The sequence below is a fragment of the Euprymna scolopes genome, chromosome 3 (assembly GCF_053919585.1).
Source record: "Euprymna scolopes isolate OS-2025 chromosome 3, ASM5391958v1, whole genome shotgun sequence".
Taxonomy (NCBI): domain Eukaryota; kingdom Metazoa; phylum Mollusca; class Cephalopoda; order Sepiida; family Sepiolidae; genus Euprymna; species Euprymna scolopes.
This window is the reverse complement of record NC_136484.1, coordinates 194,707,372-194,728,172: the sequence shown is the minus strand read 5'-3', so window position 1 is coordinate 194,728,172 and position 20,801 is coordinate 194,707,372. Positions and strand designations below refer to the sequence as shown.

General features: G+C 30.5%; 1 protein-coding gene across 12 annotated transcripts in view; it reads left to right on the top strand.

The window, feature by feature from the left end:
* The window catches only part of LOC145260510 (CDK5 and ABL1 enzyme substrate 2-like), a 144,106-nt gene that overhangs the window by 100,087 nt on the left and 23,218 nt on the right, over positions 1-20,801 (top strand). For 7 of the 12 annotated variants that reach the window (XM_080118727.1, XM_080118687.1, XM_080118710.1 and 4 more), the window contains 4 exons: positions 13-142; positions 5,289-5,357; positions 17,717-17,817; positions 18,578-18,684. In XM_080118727.1, the coding sequence (XP_079974853.1) occupies positions 13-142; positions 5,289-5,357; positions 17,717-17,817; positions 18,578-18,684 (407 nt within the window). The remainder of the gene's footprint in view (positions 1-12; positions 143-5,288; positions 5,358-17,716; positions 17,818-18,577; positions 18,685-20,801) is intronic. The other 5 variants (XM_080118665.1, XM_080118718.1, XM_080118698.1 and 2 more) reach the window with 1 other exon arrangement.

Genomic DNA, 20,801 nt, shown 5'->3' with positions numbered 1-20,801 from the left:
TTTCTTCAACAGGATATTTCCTACAGCCGTTTTTTGGTACCAACCTCTCAACAATCTATAATGTGGAAGACTCATACAGAACTCCCTTCTGCAATGGGTTTGGGGGCTGGATTCACAGGCCTTTGCCCTGAACCTCCATCAGGTCGGTCCTTCACATGACGTATATTTTTTGTTTCATCTTTTTCAAATTTCCCATCATGCACTGTTTTTATTTTTTCATTTTCTGCTAAAATTTTAATTTTGTCTGATTTTCGTCATGATACAAACCAACAAGAAGAAACCTGATTGTAATTTTAAAACAGGAATCTTTCAAATCCTCTAATGAACAAATCAATTTTTAGAATTCAACCAGTTATAAAGTTAGGCATGTACAAGATTCACTGCTAAATTAATCAATCATTATGCTAAGGGTAAGAGGTCCAAATGTAAGTTATATTTAGTTCAGTTACATTGAAAGAGGATAAAGAGGTGAAAGCCTTCTGCAAAAATCCTGATTATTTTCAATTTTCGTGAAATTTTAACAATTGTTTTTAGAGATTAATTAATAATCTCCAAATCTTGGTTACTTTTGAGTATTTTAAAGTGATTTTAAGGACGTAATATGGACCCAACCTCTGATTTGAAAATTCAAATATTTCAGATTTGCATTAATTTTAATTCATAGTTATTAAACACCAATTAACAGATATTTCAATTCTTGAGACTTAAATTTTAGACATTTCTAGAATAAAAATCAATGTGATTATGCCGTACAAAAAAATCTTGGTATTGTTTCCTGTCATTTTGAACCTCCACTTGCCACTGGTATTTAACAATGCCGACTGAGGAGAGGTGTGATTGGAGACTGAAATTCTTGATACTAAAAATTCCACATGCAGGCAACCTTATGGTGGGTATGGACACTCTATCAAGACTGAATGAAGTTACTATATATATATATATATATTATTATGCCCGTGCCATGTTAGGAACATAAAGACGGTCAAAAAACATAATAGTAAAATATGTCCTATTCCAGTAAAAATATACAATGAACAATAGATGGACACTTGTGAAATAGCGGATGATAAATAATTTGAAAGTACAGAAGTCAACACAAGTTAAGATTTTAAGCGAACAAACTTTATATGAAGGAAAGAGATAAAACAAAAGAAACAAAAGTCATGAATAAAAAAAAATCTCGGCTTAAGAAATAGATTTTTAACTTTGCTTTCATGGGTATAATATCCAAAGTTCATGTAAAATGTTTAAATTGGTGTCACAACAGATGCATATGTTTTCAATCAAATCATAATCGATACAGGATAGTTTTCTAGTATAAAAATAATCAGAATAATATTTCTTTATTTTTTATCTGGCAATGGATATCTGCTAAATATTTTTCCACATAAACTTCTGATATTTTTCAAGGCAATTTCCCAGCATAAATATCTGATGGTTTCCAAGATAATACCAGAATATTTGATAATCCAAGATGCAAAATATTTGCAAATCTTTGGATATATTTTATCCAAAATCATTTTTAATATTTCAACATTTTTGTTTCTTAATCTTTGGATATATTTTATCCAAAATCATTTTTGATATTTCAACATTTTTGTTTCTTAATCTTTGCTATCGACGGTGATCTGTGCTGAGGTGCTCACGTTTGATTGTCATGCGTATGATTTTTCATCAGATGTTTCGGTCGAGAACGGGTCTGTCCACATGCACTCTCAGAGTGACATATCACCTTTGATGAGTGGAATTTGCTGATTGCTACGTCGATCGGGAGAAATTTACATTTAGGAGACATCAGCAAGTTCATAGGAGCACATTCTATGGAAATACTTGCAAAACAATAGATGCAAAATTTCCGTGATGGGACATAAGCTGCAGCTTGGTACATAATGATGGAACTATTAAATTATAGGTTCTTTTTTTACCCTGTCTAAAAGAGGCTAATGTCTTGTGCAATATTCCATGTATGCGTGGATAATGGTTTTGTAGCAATATAGGATACTGACTAGTGGCAGAAGTTTTATAGAATTTCTTTTCATTTTTTTTTCATAGCCTCATGTTAAGTCGCAATACCATTTTATATGCTTTTTATATATGCATTCATTAATTGTAATAAGGAAAAAAAAAAACTCTTCCCAATAAATCGAAATTATCAAATTAAAAAAAGGTTCTAAATAAAAAATTTATCTGGTTCTGAATTTTTGAGATGATTGTTTACATTAGTTGTTTTGTTCTCAGCTTGAGTATTATTTGTGCAACGTTTCGATCAGGGTAGCCTCTGACCTTCGTGAAGTATCTTGGAAAAGAAAGCTGCGATGCCTGACAACAGTTGGAAGCTACACCGATCAAAACATTGTGCAAATAACACTGAAGATGAGAACAATAATCCAATAAAAACTAATAATACAAAAAATTTATCAATCTATTAAAATGCTAATCTATAAGTTTTAACAAATTTCTCGAAATACAAAAATTTCAGGTTTTAAAATCTTATAATTTAAAAAGATTTTTTTTTGTATTCAATTTTCACCCCAAACAAGGCAAGTGCCACTTAGAAGTAGGAGGCTACTATCGGGGACATAATTTGCGAGGGTATTATGAAGGGAGATGAATAGAAAGATGTTTGTTCACATTACACTTGAACTTCTGCATATCAGTACAGTTGGGAAAGCAGTATCCCGAAAGGGAGTTCCAAAGACTTGCAGTTCTGGGGAAGAAACTATTGGAGTAAAAGGCTTTCTTAGACCTAGGGATCTCTACAGTAAAGGGGTGGGACTTAGTTGCTTGTCGGGGGGGGGAGTCATGTCGAGGAAGTATAAGTGCTTGCAGTTCGTCAGAGCAATTACCATTAAAGTATTTGTAGAACAGACAGAGGGATGCAACATTTCGTTCGATGGGACAGAGGCTGAAGCCTAGATAACAGTTCAGGACCTATCAGGTTGGCGACTCTCTTTTGAACCTTGTCCAGGAATGAGAGACAAGCAGCAGATGCACTAGCCCAGATGTGACAACAGTACTCCATACATGGGTGAACGGTGGCCTTATAGAGGTACAGGATACTTTCAGGCGTAAGTAATTTTCTAACACGGTAGAGAGAGCCCACCTTCTCTGCAGCAGCCTTAGCAATACTCTCAATGTATATATTCCAGTTCATGGTTCCTGTAAATGTTAGGCCGAGGAGTTTAAAGGAAGTACTTTCAGGCAATGTGTTCTTGGCCATTGCTATTGGTGGTAGAGAAGGTTTCTTGTAATTATTGAAGGAAACAATTTAGTCTTGGCAGCATTGAATGTGACCATCCATTTTTGTCCCCCATTCCACTACAGACTGGAGGTCATCCTCTAGCGTTTCTGCCATTTCTTTAGATATGTGTTCATTTGTTTTCCCCTCATGCCTGTTATAGAGGGTGGTGTCATCGGCAAATATACCCATCTCTGAAACAATTTCATTAGGGAGGTCATTTCTGAATATCAGGAATAATAAAGGTCCAAGGATAGACCCCTGAGGTACTCCCGCATTTATATATTTTTTTTTTTTTTTTACATGGAGTTCACCACTTATCAAGGCCCACTGGCCACTCAGGGATAAGGGTTATTGTGTGTACAGTAATCAAAGGGATAGTGTAGCAATAGTATTGGAGAAATTGTGGGGTGTCATTACTTAGAGGGGGGGGCGGTTCATCAGGTATTTGTTTGTGTTGGACTTGAAGACATCCAGGTTGAAGTCGGGAGGGAAACAGGCAAGCAAAACAGAGTTCCACAGGCGTGCAGTTCTAAGAAAGAAGCTTTGTTCATGGTATCTACGTTTTGATTTAGGCACAGATAGGGAGTGGGGAAAATTATTGACGGTGGTTTCAGCTAGTCTGGTGTTTTTTGAAAAAGATTGGCAAGGGGGTACCAGAGAATGGAGCTCAGACGAGCACCTGCCATGGAAATAACGATAGAACAATGACAGGCTCGCTACGTCTCTTCTGTGGGAAAGAGGTTGCAGGGTAGAGAAAAGGGCATCCCCCACCAAGCCACGGAGTCTATTTTGTACTTTGTCAAGGCAAGATAGGCTGTTTTTAGCAGCTCCTGCCCAGATATGGTAGCAGTACTCCATCTTTGGACATACTTGCCTCTTATATAGATAGAGAATTGCATCATTAGTGAGATATCTTATTGTTTGGATATACGACCGTCAATTTATTTGCCTTCTCACGAGAGCAAAGTTTGATACAAAGAAATTTTTTATCTGTGGAGAATCCAGCTCCCCTCTAAAATGGGGCAGCATTCTAGGTTTGAAACAAGAATAATCTGTACTATCAACCAGTTGGCAACCACGAATGAGAATGCCACAAATGACTGGCAATAAATGCATCCATACATTCTGAAAGTAAGTCGAGCGAAATAGAATTTCTGTTGTTCTTAATCTGTCTGGCGTTTTTTTTTTTTTTTAAGCAAGCATTTTGATACTTCTAAAATGAGAAATTTCAAAGAGATAAATTAACTAAAAAAAAACATTCCAAATTTTTATTTAGCAAAAAAGAATTTTGAAAACACAAAGCAAAAGATTGTTTGAATTGCACCAAGAATGAAAATTTAATTCTGATAACAGATTTCCCATAGAAATTTGAGTAAAATTAAGCCGTAACATGAATTGAAATAAATTTATTAAGTTCAAACTGACTTCTTCCTCAAATATTGAAAATAATTGTTTTCTTCTCTCGAAAGAACTGTCATCAGGTCATTTCTCTTGGCACCAAAATCAACAGGGTTGTCTTTGCCATTTCTTTAATTGCCTTTTCTCTGTTGGTTATGGTATGTTGCTGGTCTTGTGCAGTTCTAGGAGGTCCACCCTTCCAAGCTTTATTTTCTCTTTTTGAGAAGGGGTTAGTTCATTGCTAATCGCCTGGAGCGTCCCTACTAGGGAATGCCTATAGGACTGCCAAGATATCTTTTGCAGGCCAAAAGTGTTCGGTCTCTTCAATCCCACTTTCCAACCCTTGTGTCACATCTTCTTGCTGCGGAAGGAGATAAATACCAACAACACATTTTTGTTTTACCAACATTTTGTACCCAAATGTTTTTTGTGTGTTCGTTTTTCGTACATCCCACCTCCACTCACACCTGCCGCATGTGTGACACGTCAGATTTTTTTCATGTCTTAACCCATGTGACTAGCAAACCCTTTCCCCCATGCCCTTCATAACAACAAACAAAAACCTTGTTTTTCATGAAACCCTGTTGTTGAGAAGCAGCATGCGATTCTTTCCCATATTTTCTGTTTTATTTTTCTAACCCCTTTTTAGGTCGAGAAGTGTTGCGTAGTATTTCTCATGATTCTCAAAGAGTAAGCAGTGTGCCACCGTTAGAGACAGGTAAGCCAGTGGACAACGCGAGCCACATTCTCGGACTGCTGCCCCCCAATCCTTTCGTGTTTATGCCATCGTCGTTATTGCTGATGCTGCTTGCCTAAACATCTGGGATGCGTGCTACTACTACTACCAATACTACTATTATTACTACTACTATTACTACTGCTTGTTATGCTTTTATCTCCGAAACTTATTCTCAAGAGATTTTCTAATATTAAACGAAATAATATTTTTATATCAATCCAAATATCAAATAATATAGAAAATGGGTTCTTGTTCAGAATTTCCTAAAAATAAAGAAAAGTCTCTGATGTGCATACCTGTGGTGGAACAAAAATGTCATATTCTAAAAATCATGTAATTGATCAAGTAGCTTTATCTAATCTACTATTATATAAAAGGAACTTTGCGTTTGTTCCCTATGGATTTGGAAATGGTTGGACTGATTTTTTTTTATTTCGCACAAAGGTACTTCATGTGTCCGGGAGTGTTCTTACATAGGTTTTGTATCGGAATGTGTCGGATATGGATCGAAAATCAAAAAATCGGATTAAAGAAGGAAGTTTGATTTTGACCAAAGTTAACATTTTTCTACAACATAACATCACAAGTACATTTGAAAAATTTTATTATCGCACAAGCAGAAAGGTCTAGTCCATAAAATCAATTGTAGATTCTTGATGTACATACCTGTGATGGAACAAAAATGTCATATTCCAAAAATTACGTAAATTGATAAAGATCTGTCTATTATATAAAATGAACTTTGTGTGTGAGAGAGAGTTTTTTCTCTATGGATTTGAAAATGGTTGGGGTGAGTTTTTTTAAAATTTCACACAAAGGTATTTGATGTGTCTGGGGTTGTTCTTACATAGGTTTTGTATCGGAATGCGTCAGATAAGTATCGATAATCCAAAAAAGTCGGATTAAAAGAGAAAGTCTGATTATGAATAAATTTAACACTTTGTAACGTCAACATCACAAGGTCAGTTGAGAAGGTTTCTCACCACACAAGCAGGAAAGCCCAGCCTATAAAATCAACTGTAGATCCTAAGACAAAGGCGCATTCAAAAGGAACGTTTCTTTTTAGAGCACAGTTGAACCATGATACTTGACTTTTGTACTTTTAACTTAAATTCAATGGATTATGTAAAAAAAATTCATAAAATCAACAGTTGGTTCTTTGATAAAACGGGCACATTCGAACTAAATGTTTCCGTTTAGAGCACAATTGAACTATTATACTTGACTTTTGTATTTTAAGCTTTAACTGAAGCCATTATTTACAGATAATTTTATAAAATCAACAGCAGATTCTCTACAATGCAATGTAGATTATTGTGGACTAAGCCACTACAAGGAGGCATGTGATGCTTTCTCCTTGTTAATTAGAGCAGGCAATAAATTGATTTGATTAAAAAATGGGTGATTTTGCCGATTTTGATGGCAGTAAAAATATGGGAAGATGCAAGTTTTGTTGATCCTCATTCAATCCTGGACAATGTTGAGTCTCCTTGCTAGTTTTTAACTAAGAAAATAAAATTTTATGAGTAAGCAAAACATTACTGTCTCGCATCGTCATTTTGAAGAAACAAGGGTAGATAACTCTACAATAATTCAAACTTGCAAGATCTGCCTTGTAATGCCTACAATTTCCTATTAATTGGTTAAAAATGATTTTCTTTATTAAAATAAAAATACTTGATCAATTTGTGATATTTTTGATATAATCTTTTTGTTTCAATGGTAACTGTTGTTCAAAATCTTTCAATGTTTTATAAGTGTGCACATCATTAAGATATTTTGTATTTTTTTTTTTTTTTTTTGTTAATATAAGCGGAATATTGAACAACCACCAGGAAATGTTTATATACAATGTGCATAATGTATGTATACTTAAGAACTGATACTTCAAAACAGATGGGTTTTTTCTTGAAAAACGTTTTTGAAGATAAAAATGAATATATTGTTTTGTAATTTGTGTGTGTGTGTATATATATATATGTATATATGAAACTGAACTTAAAATGTGAACAGTACTGAATCAAGACAGCAGACCTTGCATACATACAGACTCAATATTTTTTCCAACATTTTTATAATAATAAAAAATATGCCTTAACTAAATGCTTTACTGCAGTTTCATGGGATTTTCACTTGTATGAAGTGTATTAATAAATCTTTAACATCTTTTTTTAAATAAATACAAATTAAATTTTTATTCAAAATGCAAACAATTTGCAGGGTATCTATTTGTTTTTACTGTTGAAAAGTTGAAACTTAAAATATGGTTTGAAATGCATGAATTGAAAGGAAAAGTTCATTTTAATTAGAAAACAAAAATGAATAATTACATGTGATATAGTTTAGAAATCAAGACGATATATATATATATATATATATATATATATATATATATATATATATATAGCATTTACTTATTAAATTTTGCTAATGTTCATATACAGCGTGACCCAAAATAAACGGGCCCCAACTCTAATTAGGCCCCGTTTCTTAGTGTGTTGTCCAAATGAAATGAAACTTTGGTCATAACTAGTTTATTATATTCAAAACATCACATCAAAACACTAGGGTCTTTTTTTTCTCTGTTTTACAGCATATGTTCTAGATGGCCTCCATTTAGCTCTGTGCATTTCATTTTTTTTTTGGTCACCCTGTACTAATTAAACTCAACGATTATCAGTGTTAATAATTGAGCCTATATATTATAAATTCGCAATAACCCATACAACTAATATATGGTCTTGCTTATTGCAAATTTATAATATATAAGTGTGTGTGCTTGTGGGAAAATATGCTTATTCAATTATATTTTGTCTTTAATTTATGAAGCTCAATGTAACTACAGAGCATATACAAATAAATGACAAAAAATCTATGTTTCAAATTTCAAGATGTTGTCCATCTTATGTTTTTTTAAGCATGTTAAAATGTTCAATTCTTGACAGCACCTGTTTCGTAGTGCAGAATTATCCATGTAATTGTGTCAGTTGCTGAATAGGAATGAATTAAACAAAAATCGACGTAATTGCATGAATGATTCTATCCTATGAAACAGATGCTGTCAAGAATTTAACATTTTAACAAGCTTAAAAAAATAAACAGCAAGATGGACAACATTTTGAAATTTGGAATATGGACCTTTTGTCATATATATATATATATATATATATATATATACACACATGACAAAAGGTATATAACTTTAGAATTCAGTTTTGTAAGCTAATTCATAAATAATAATTTTATACGAGATTGCCAATACATGCATGCTGTTCAATACTATTCATACATTGTTGAACAAATTGAATTTTAGCAAATTTCACAAGAATTTTTAAGAGGTTTCAACAAGAGGTTAATTAATATACATGAATTTTATCCTTTCTTTCGAGTAATTATGCAGTAAGCTGTACTATTATATATTATAGATTTTAAAAATAGATTATTTAGTGCCCTCTTTATAGTTAAGTTGGACAATACACGTTTGATGACATGGAAACAACATGAAATTGAGTAAAGTGTCGAGTTGACCAACATTTATTTTCACGTTGAGGAGCCGTAATACGGTGAAACAGCTGTTGATAAACAAATACATAAAAAAATATAACGTATAAAATATAGCCATCCTCAGAGAGCTGTTTTATTGTATCACAACTCTTCAATTTGGCTAGATGTAGCAAGCGTATCGCCATTGAGATTTGGAACCCGAATCCCAGATCACCTCAAACTCTGATCAGCGGTGTTCGGTGTCTTACCTCTATGCTAACAAACTTGCTGGTGGCAGTAGGGGGAATTTATAAAATTGTGTAATTTCTTTGTTTACATATTTTTTCCATGCTATTTGATAACCTCAGAGATTTCTATTCTTTATAGATGAGTATTGCTTTGTGCTTAGTGGAAACCATAATTTCCCTTCCCAGAAAGCTCGGTCTATAAGTAGAATGTACATATGAGTTGTAGAGATGATGAAACCTGTGTCCATGGATAACTAAGTTGGTGCAAGTCCACAGATCAACCTAAATAAAAAACACAATCTGTCACGGAACAAAATTGTCATATTTCAAATATCATATAAATTGATAGATGACTTTTTTAACTAAAGAAAATCATTTTTGAATGGTTTTAATCAATTAATATAAAATCGTTAGCATTACAGGGCTGATCTCACAAGTTTGGATTGTTGTGGAATTGTCAGCCCTTGTTTTTTAATAACTAATAAAATTTGATTTTCTTGATTAAAAAAAAATCTATTTGATCAATTTACGTAATTTTTTTATATTTTCCTTCGGTTTGATGGGCATGTACATAATATTTTTCTGTATTTTTGTTTTTTACGTTGAACGGTGGACTTGCACATAAAGTTTTATTTGTATTATATGTAAAGCATAGTCAATCTACTGACAGCTGTTTGGCCATATCACGATACTTTAAAGTGGCTAGTGTATACATGTTATTTCAAAGCTGAACGGCGTCGCTTTATTTATTTTTTTTTTTGTGAATTACTTATTCTGTTAAGTTTCTTTTCTAAAATAATTTTTTGTTTTCTTAAATTAAATCTGAAAAAGCCAATACATTAAATTAAATCTGAAAAAAGCCAATACATTAAATTAAATCTGAAAAAGCCAATACATTAAATTAAATCTGAAAAAGCCAATAAATTAGATTAAATCTGAAAAAGCCAATACATTAAATTAAATCTGAAAAAGCCAATACATTAAATTAAATATGAAAAAGCCAATACATTAAATTAAATCTGAAAAAGCCAATACATTAAATAAAATCTGAAAAAGCCAATACATTAAATTAAATCTGAAAAAGCCAATACCTTTAAATTAAATCTGAAAAAAGCCAATACATTAAATAAAATCTGAAAAAAGCCAATACATTAAATAAAATCTGAAAAAGCCAATACATTAAATTAAATCTGAAAAAAGCCAATACATTAAATAAAATCTGAAAAAGCCAATACATTAAATAAAATCTGAAAAAAGCCAATACATTAAATTAAATCTGAAAAAAGCCAATACATTAAATTAAATCTGAAAAAGCCAATACATTAAATAAAATCTGAAAAAGCCAATACATTAAATTAAATCTGAAAAAGCCAATACATTAAATAAAATCTGAAAAAGCCAATACATTAAATTAAATCTGAAAAAGCCAATACATTAAATAAAATCTGAAAAAGCCAATACATTAAATAAAATCTGAAAAAGCCAATACATTAAATAAAATCTGAAAAAGCCAATACATTAAATAAAATCTGAAAAAGCCAATACAGTAAATTAAATCTGAAAAAGCCAATACATTAAATTAAATCTGAAAAAGCCAATAAATTAAATTAAATCTGAAAAAGCCAATAAATTAAATTAAATCTGAAAAAGCCAATACATTAAATTAAATCTGAAAAAGCCAATACAGTAAATTAAATCTGAAAAAGCCAATACATTAAATTAAATCTGAAAAAGCCAATAAATTAAATTAAATCTGAAAAAGCCAATAAATTAAATTAAATCTGAAAAAGCCAATACATTAAATTAAATCTGAAAAAGCCAATACATTAAATTAAATCTGAAAAAGCCAATACATTAAATAAAATCTGAAAAAGCCAATACATTAAATAAAATCTGAAAAAGCCAATAAATTAAATTAAATCTGAAAAAGCCAATACATTAAATAAAATCTGAAAAAGCCAATAAATTTAATTAAATCTGAAAAAGCCAATAAATTAAATTAAATCTGAAAAAGCCAATACATTAAATTAAATCTGAAAAAGCCAATACATTAAATAAAATCTGAAAAAGCCAATACATTAAATAAAATCTGAAAAAGCCAATACATTAAATAAAATCTGAAAAAGCCAATACATTAAATAAAATCTGAAAAAGCCAATACATTAAATAAAATCTGAAAAAGCCAATACATTAAATTAAATCTGAAAAAGCCAATACATTAAATTAAATCTGAAAAAGCCAATAAATTAAATTAAATCTGAAAAAGCCAATAAATTAAATAAAATCTGAAAAAGCCAATAAATTAAATTAAATCTGAAAAAGCCAATACATTAAATTAAATCTGAAAAAGCCAATAAATTAAATTAAATCTGAAAAAGCCAATAAATTAAATTAAATCTGAAAAAGCCAATACATTAAATTAAATCTGAAAAAGCCAATACATTAAATAAAATCTGAAAAAGCCAATAAATTAAATAAAATCTGAAAAAGCCAATAAATTAAATAAAATCTGAAAAAGCCAATAAATTAAATTAAATCTGAAAAAGCCAATAAATTAAATTAAATCTGAAAAAGCCAATACATTAAATAAAATCTGAAAAAGCCAATACATTAAATAAAATCTGAAAAAGCCAATAAATTAAATTAAATCTGAAAAAGCCAATAAATTAAATTAAATCTGAAAAAGCCAATACATTAAATAAAATCTGAAAAGGCCAATACATTAAATTAAATCTGAAAAAGCCAATACATTAAATTAAATCTGAAAAAGCCAATACATTAAATTAAATCTGAAAAAGCCAATACATTAAATTAAATCTGAAAAAGCCAATACATTAAATAAAATCTGAAAAAGCCAATACATTAAATAAAATCTGAAAAAGCCAATACATTAAATAAAATCTGAAAAAGCCAATAAATTAAATTAAATCTGAAAAAGCCAATAAATTAAATTAAATCTGAAAAAGCCAATAAATTAAATTAAATCTGAAAAAGCCAATACATTAAATTAAATCTGAAAAAGCCAATAAATTAAATTAAATCTGAAAAAGCCAATAAATTAAATTAAATCTGAAAAAGCCAATACATTAAATAAAATCTGAAAAAGCCAATGCATTAAATTAAATCTGAAAAAGCCAATACATTAAATTAAATCTGAAAAAGCCAATACATTAAATAAAATCTGAAAAAGCCAATAAATTAAATTAAATCTGAAAAAGCCAATACATTAAATAAAATCTGAAAAAGCCAATACATTAAATAAAATCTGAAAAAGCCAATACATTAAATTAAATCTGAAAAAGCCAATACCTTTAAATTAAATCTGAAAAAAGCCAATACATTAAATAAAATCTGAAAAAGCCAATAAATTAAATAAAATCTGAAAAAGCCAATAAATTAAATAAAATCTGAAAAAGCTAATACATTAAATTAAATCTGAAAAAGCCAATAAATTAAATTAAATCTGAAAAAGCCAATAAATTAAATTAAATCTGAAAAAGCCAATAAATTAAATTAAATCTGAAAAAGCCAATACATTAAATAAAATCTGAAAAAGCCAATACATTAAATAAAATCTGAAAAAGCCAATACATTAAATAAAATCTGAAAAAGCCAAAACATTAAATAAAATCTGAAAAAGCCAATACATTAAATAAAATCTGAAAAAGCCAATACATTAAATAAAATCTGAAAAAGCCAATACATTAAATAAAATCTGAAAAAGCCAATACATTAAATAAAATCTGAAAAAGCCAATACATTAAATAAAATCTGAAAAAGCCAATACATTAAATAAAATCTGAAAAAGCCAATACATTAAATAAAATCTGAAAAAGCCAATACATTAAATAAAATCTGAAAAAGCCAATACATTAAATTAAATCTGAAAAAGCCAGTACATTAAATTAAATCTGAAAAAGCCAATACATTAAATTAAATCTGAAAAAGCCAATACATTAAATTAAATCTGAAAAAGCCAACGCATAAAATTAAATCTGAAAAAGCCAATACATTAAATTAAATCTGAAAAAGCCAATACATTAAATTAAATCTGAAGTTAAATCTGAAAAAGCCAATAAATTAAATAAAATCTGAAAAAGCCAATACATTAAATAAAATCTGAAAAAGCCAATACATTAAATTAAATCTGAAAAAGCCAATACATTAAATAAAATCTGAAAAAGCCAATAAATTAAATAAAATCTGAAAAAGCCAATACATTAAATAAAATCTGAAAAAGCCAATACATTAAATTAAATCTGAAAAAGCCAATACATTAATATCAAGTTCTACACAAATAAAAACTCATTTTTTCGTTTTTGGCCAACAAAAGTTTCAATCTGATTCCACCATTTTTAAATTTGATGGCCGATTTGCAATGGAATTGAACATTTTTTTTTTGCTCATTTTTTTTTCATTTAATGATATTAAATTAGAAACAAAATTTTTTTCCAAAATCGCAAGTAAAAATTTTATATAAAAAAAAAAATTTTTTTAACCTTATTTTTTTAAATTTTGTATATGTACCAATGGATTCCTTTTTTTCTTTAAAAAGGAAAAAAAATTTCCAAAGTTTTTTGACATCACATATGAATTGTTACTTTCTTTTTGAGCATGCCTCACTCTCTCGGAAATGCTAAAATTAAATGATAAAAATGTTTGTTAGATATTAATTTACAAACTGAGAATTGTACGATTTAGTCACAACATACCAACAAAATATTCCGATTTTTAAAGAATTTCATTAAAATGTTTAGGAATCATTTGTCTATTTTGATTTTGTTAATTTGTTCTCGCTTAATCGTGATATTGTATAAGCACAATTTTTTTAGCAGTTTCTTCAAGATAAAACAAAATGCATCTTCTCTGACCAAATACATAATTTTTGAGTTTTTCCATGAAGAACTAACAGATGAGCATTTATCAGACGATTCTCACGAGGAATTTGGTGATCCTAGTTTATGCATTGTAAGAAACAAGATTTTTCTTCATGTACAGAATTTCTTTTTTCGCACTCAAACTAATTTTCTAATTTACTTGTTCTGAAAATAATATCTAGCACTGAAAGACTTGACTGTTTTTTTTTGTTTGTCCCCCCCCCATTTTAAAGAGATAACAATTTTGGTTCTTTTCTAGAATTCTCCCATGTTAAATAAATAAAAATCTGTATGATGCATGTATTCACAACGAAACAAAAATATCATATTCCCAAAATCGCATGAATTTATCAAATAGTTTTATTTTTTTCAATGAGAAAATCAAATTTTATGAGTGACACAAGTCTTGTCTGCCATTATGAAAACTTAAAAAGTACAAAGGGAAATAATTCAATGATTCAGATTTGAGAGATTTCTGCTGTAATGCTTACAAATTTCCATTGTTTAAAAATGATTTTCTTTATAAAAATAAAATTACTTGATGAATTTATGTGATTTTTGGAATATATTTTCATTTTATCACAATTATGTACTGATGTACAGATGTTTATTTATTTATTTATTTTTTTTTTAAATCTAGTGAATTCTGGACAAGAATTAAAAATGTATATTACTTTGTTCTTGAAATAACTAAAAAAAAAAAACTTCCCTAAAGTTTTTCTTTTTTCGTTTTATTTGCCCTTGCCAATTCTCACTTTTTTGTATTGAACGTTTTAACTCATAGAAATGATTTGGAGGAAATGAATCGATGTCATCTCCATTTTTTTTATTTTACTGAAATTGGAATCTTATTTACACAAATCAATTTTTTTTTTAAATTACCATCTAAAAATAAAGTTAATTTTTTTCATTTGAATAAAATTCCAAAAAAAAACACACAAAAGTATTTTTCATAGTGAACTTTAACAATTTGAATTCATTATGTAACCAGTTGTATTTTTTTTTTCTTTTTTCATCCATGTTTTTCAGTTTGTTAGTTTTTTCACACATAAATTTGAAATAAAATTTTCTTTGGTCTGTTATACTTAAATTAGAATTTTTTTTTTTTTTTTGTCTTTCATACTGCAATAAAAATTATCAATCGTGCTTTGTTTTTTTTATTTAAAATAATTTTTCTTTTTTTAATTAAATATCGATCAGGGCTTTGATTATAGCAAAAAAGTTTGATTCTGATAAATGCAAAATCTGAAAGTGAAATTCAATTTTCTGCCATTTTCTTTCAATCAAAAACGAAAATGTTAAAATTTCTAAAGTAAAATCGTTCCTGTTTTTTTTTTTTTTTTTCATAATAAATCAGTTAAGATTTTACTTTATTTCTACTAACAGAGAAACATTTTGTCATATTTTTCTTTCTGGTTCCCAAAATGCTAAAGGAGCTGCAACAACTATTATTTTTCATTTAATAAAAATTACTAATTTTTGTTTTTCATGTCTACTGCCCTCCTCTTGCCACCATTGCTACTGCTTCTGTGTGTAAATATATCTCCTTCCCTCCCACTTTGTCAACCCACCTAATTCCACCTCCTCCTACTCCTCTGTCCACCTTTTTTTCGCTCCACACCATTCCCTCTACAAGAATTTTTTCCTCTTTCCCTCTCATCATCATTATCATCGTCGTCTATTGCTGCCAAATGCAAGTTGGTTCTTTTCCGCCAGTTTCTATGGTAACTGTTGTCCAAAATCTTTTGTTTCTACCAATATGGTTTTGCTTGCCTTTCAGGTCTATCCAATTTTGTCCGCAGTCATCAGTATCAACTCAGCTTCCATTTCTTGAATTCCTTAAGAAATCACAAACTGTAAGAAAAAAACAAAAAAAAAAACACTCTAACTTTTGCGTTTGATCAAAAATGTTGACTTGAGTTTTGGAGATGAATAAACTTGCCACTTTTTTATGTTTATTCCATGATGTATCAACAGCCAATTTAATCTCCGACCATCATCAACTTATAGCTTGTCCAGAATCTCGCTATATTTAAAAACAAAAATAAAAATCTGTATAATGTACGTGCCTGTGGTGGAAAGAAAATATCATATTCCAAAAATCATAAATTGCTCAATATTCTGACTACACCACTTCTACACACTCGGGTTGAAGGATTTTGGTTGATTGATTGTCCTAACTATAAGTAAGATTGTTGAAATCATTGGGTCATACCCTTATTATAAATCAAAAACATTTTAACACATGTCAACGTTTACATTTTTAAAAATAAAAGTACTTGATTATTTTATGTGAGTTTTTGAATATATTTTTCTTTTGTCATGTGTACGTACATCATACAGATCTTCTTTTATTTTTGTTCTTTAATATACGCGAGAATTCTGGACAAGAATGAAATAATAAATTTGTATTTTAATAATAAAAAAAATCATCAAATTTCCTTTTTTTTTTTTTTTTTATCAAGAAAAAAGATAATGTATAGTTAACAGCCAAGAAATTAAAGATCATAATTTTTACTAAATATACTAAATTTAATAGTCTACTAACCTGTATACTTTTAAAGTGTGGAAATTGTAAGTTTTATTATTTATGAATTTGTTTAAAATTGATTTATCGAAATGCAAAACAAAACTGGCTACTTTGTTTTCTGTTATTAAAGTCAATTTTATTTTCACTAAGTCAACTTTATTATAATAAATTCAGCTATTATATGAGCCCCCACCCCGATTCATATGGCACCATACTTATATACCTATGTATGGTGCTTGATTCTGAGAGCCTCATATAAATGGCAATTATCTGTGTGTTTTTATCCCCAGCTAAAACTTGAAAAATCCAAAAGAAACATTCACAAAGTTTATATTTTCTTGATCAGCGTTGCCCCAGATCAAAAAATTCTTTGATCTTATACTGATGCAGAACATGTCAGAAAGAGTCTGTTAGACAAGGAAAGTAACTGATTTTTTTTTCAAGAAGTTACTTTCCTTATGCCGACTCCTTCCTTGAAGAATCTATATAAAGAAGAGTTGTGTGTGTTCAAAGAGAGGAATGTGCTTGGTGGTGAAAAAAGAGTGGGGAGAGGAAGGGGAAACAGGAATAAAGATGGATAGAAATAAATACAAACAAAAAAAAGAAGTTGTAATAATGTTACACTTTTACTCTGGGCAACACCGAATATCCCTGCTATTAGGTATTGTATAATCAGTTTCTACACTTTTAAAGTATACAATGCGGTAGAAAATTAAATTTTAAGTATTTAGTAGTAATTATTTGTAATTTTTTATTTTCAATTTTTCAGTTATTAATATATGTCAAGACTATCAAGTAAAAAATTGAGAATGGTATGAAAAATTGCAAATATTTAAAATTTTGTAACTTTCAAGCACGTGTACACACTTTATACACACACATACGTGTATGTGTGCGCACAATGGAAAAATAATTTTATCTGTTTCACATCTGAAAATGGAGACAAAAAAACTGAGGCAGCCATTGAAGGTGTGTGTGTGTGTGAGGGGGTTGTTTTTAGTCCAGATTATGAGCAAAAAATTAAATATTTGTTTTTATTTGAAATTATTTTTACCATTTTTGCAATGAAAAACTTTATTTGCATGGCATCTGCCAAGTGTTTCTGGCCATGCAGAAGTCGGTTCAAGGGTCAATTGTAAAACGTTTGTAGAATTTTTTATTTTTGTCTATTTATAATGAAAATCTGTTTTTGTGATTCAGTTGTTGAAGAAGATGAACTCAAGTACGAACCGTATCTGTTGGACGACCCTGAACTTCAGGCTGGCAGTTATCGAACTCTTTTGACATTTCCATCATACAGAGTAAGTTTCACTGCAAATATTTGCCCCTTCTCCCTCAAACTGTAAAAAATGATGATGTATTTAAATTTTGATGCAAATTAATTTTAATTTTGGATTGAATGGATTTAAATTTGCATTGCTTGTGCATTGGATATCAAAAAAAAATATTTAAATTTTGATGCAAATTAATTTTAATTTTGGATTGAATGGATTTAAATTTGCATTGCTTGTGCATTGGATATCAAAAAAAAATATTTAAATTTTGATGCAAATTAATTTTAATTTTGGATTGAATGGATTTAAATTTGCATTGCTTGTGCATTGGATATCAAAAAAAAATATTAAAAAAACAACAAAAAAATCACTATTCCAGAATTATGTGTCATGCCAAAAATCACAAAAAATGATTGAGAAAATCTGCTAGAAATATTTTTCACAAAAAAAATATTTTTATCAATCCGCAATTTCCTATTTTGAAATAGTAAAAACGAGAGATAAATCAGTTTTTTATATGGAATAGATTAAATCGGTAAAACTGCATTATTTGATAAATTTTAATTTTTTTATCTTCCATTTTTTGTAATTTTTACTCATTTCGACAGGACAGATAAATTGCATGATAGTGTTTTTATTTAAAATGCATTGTTTTTTGCATACTCACAAATTTGCTTTTAAAGAAGGAGTATATTTTTTCCTCATTGAATATGGTTTCAGCTGCATTTGAATTCTTTGTTGCATTATTGGGTCGTGATATTCAAGTTCTTTCATTTTTTTCTTTCAGACGTCAATTATTGATTATGTGAAACCGTCAAGTTTAAAGAAAGAATTAAATGAAAAGTTCCGTGACCGTTTCCCACATATTCAACTCACTCTTAGCAAATTGAGAAGGTAAAAATCATGTTTCCTGCAAGTGTCTTTGATTTCAGTCAGTATTCCAACAATTGTCTTTGAATTTTTTATTTGGTTTCAGACTTTTCAAACTTCATTTCTCGGTTCTTGTCCAGAATTCAACCTAATTAGAAAAGAAAAAAAATCTTTGTATGTATCTGTCACAGAACAAAAATGTCATATCAAAAATCAAGTAAATTGATCAAGTAGTTTTTTTTGTTTTTTTTACCAAGAAAATTGAATTTTATGAGAGAATGAGAATGGCAGCTCACAGGTAACATACAAATATCCGTGCATGAGGTCGCCAAGCTAATCAAGAACCTAGATTCCAGTAAAGCAACTGGTCCTGACGGCATCCCAATTATAGTGTTAAAAAAGCTTCAACCAGAACTTGCCCCCATACTTACGAAACTGTTTTAGCGTTGCCTTAAGGAGAAGTGCTTTCCAACACCCTGGAAGACCTCATCAGTATACCCTGTATTTAAGAATTCAGGTGATAAGTCATCTTCCTCTCAGTACAGACCAATAAGTGTCCTGTGTGTTATGAGTAAGTTGCTGGAATCCATATTAAATAGAGAAATAGTCAACCACCTCAGCAGAAATAACCTTCTTAGTGACACGCAATATGGTTTCCATTCTGCAAGATCTACCACAGATGTGTTAACGGTTATATCTCATAGGATTAGTGAATCTCTTGACAAAGGCTTCCTTTCTAGGGCAATTGCTCTTGACATATCAAAGGCCTTCGACAAGGTATGGCATAAAGGCCTACTTCACTATGGTATAACTGGAAATGTTTTCTCTATCATTAAATCATTTCTCTCTGATAGGCTCATAAGAATAGTGGTTGATAGACAAAAATCAGAGGCCCACAGTATTAATGCTGGAGTCCCTCAGGGGTCCATCCTGGGCCCAACTCTCTTCCTGATCTACGTCAATGATCTCCCTAAACACATACTTAAATCATTCATTGACATCTATGTTGATGACACGACCATCTACGGCAACACATCAAAGGCTGTAAATGAAAAAGTTCTCTCTGATTCTCTCTCCTCTGATCTTGAGCGCCTGGTAGAATGGTAGAAGACTTGGCTGGTTACCTTTAATGCATCTAAAACCAAGCTTTTATCTTTACATCATCAACGCTCTGATCTCCATCTGGCATCAATTTATTGTATAATAACACGAGCGTATGGAAGCAAGGAGAACAAACAAAGTAATTCAGTTCAAACCTTTATTTAGGGTCAAGGTGAATTGATATACACAGTCTACTAAGCGTCAGGAAGGCCGAAATAGGAATCCAAGCGTTATGGTAGGTTGGAGTCCTCTGGTGGTAGGCCTCAGGGAACGAACAGTGATAGGTGACTAAGCACCTTTGAATCAACTGCTATCGCCGAGAGGGGAGCTGCCGCTGCTGCTGCTGGAAGGAGCTGAGGGGAACGGCTGTGGCTGCTGCTGCAAAGAGTTGAGGGGATCAGCTGTACATGCTGCTACTGCTGGGAAGAGCTGAGGAGAACTGGTGTTGCTGCTGCTGCTGATACCGTCAGTGAGGCGATCCGCTCTGGTTGGCAGTCTGCCGGTAACTGACTTTTTTCTCTGACGGTCGGCTTATTTATACAGCGAGCGCGGACGTAGTAGAGGACATAGCAGCTCCGAGGCAAAAATGGCTGTTGTATTTTTTATTTGTGTTAGTTTTCCGTAATTAACCACACATCAGGGATTCGCTTATTTGGAGGTATATTCAGTTGTATATATCCCATCAAAGCTGTGAACATTGCGAATCAGCTTATGTAGGAATTACGTCGCGACCGTACTCCGTGACCTAACTATTTATGTTTGAAGTGCATGTGAGAGGGGTTGTCAGGTGTATTATTAATATTTCTACTCCTAATTTAGTTGATGCCGTTAATGTGTTTTCCCCTCGGATGATTTGTGGGTTATGCTGTTGATGTGGGTGTGGGAGTGGATGTGTTTTGACACCCCGATGTGTGTTTAATACGGCTCTGAACATTTTGCCGACAAACAATATTTGTCTCCGTGCCGCCATTGTTGTTCCCTAGTTCCTCCTCATCCCGTGCTTCGTTTATGTAACTGTGTGAGGATCTTGCGATATAACA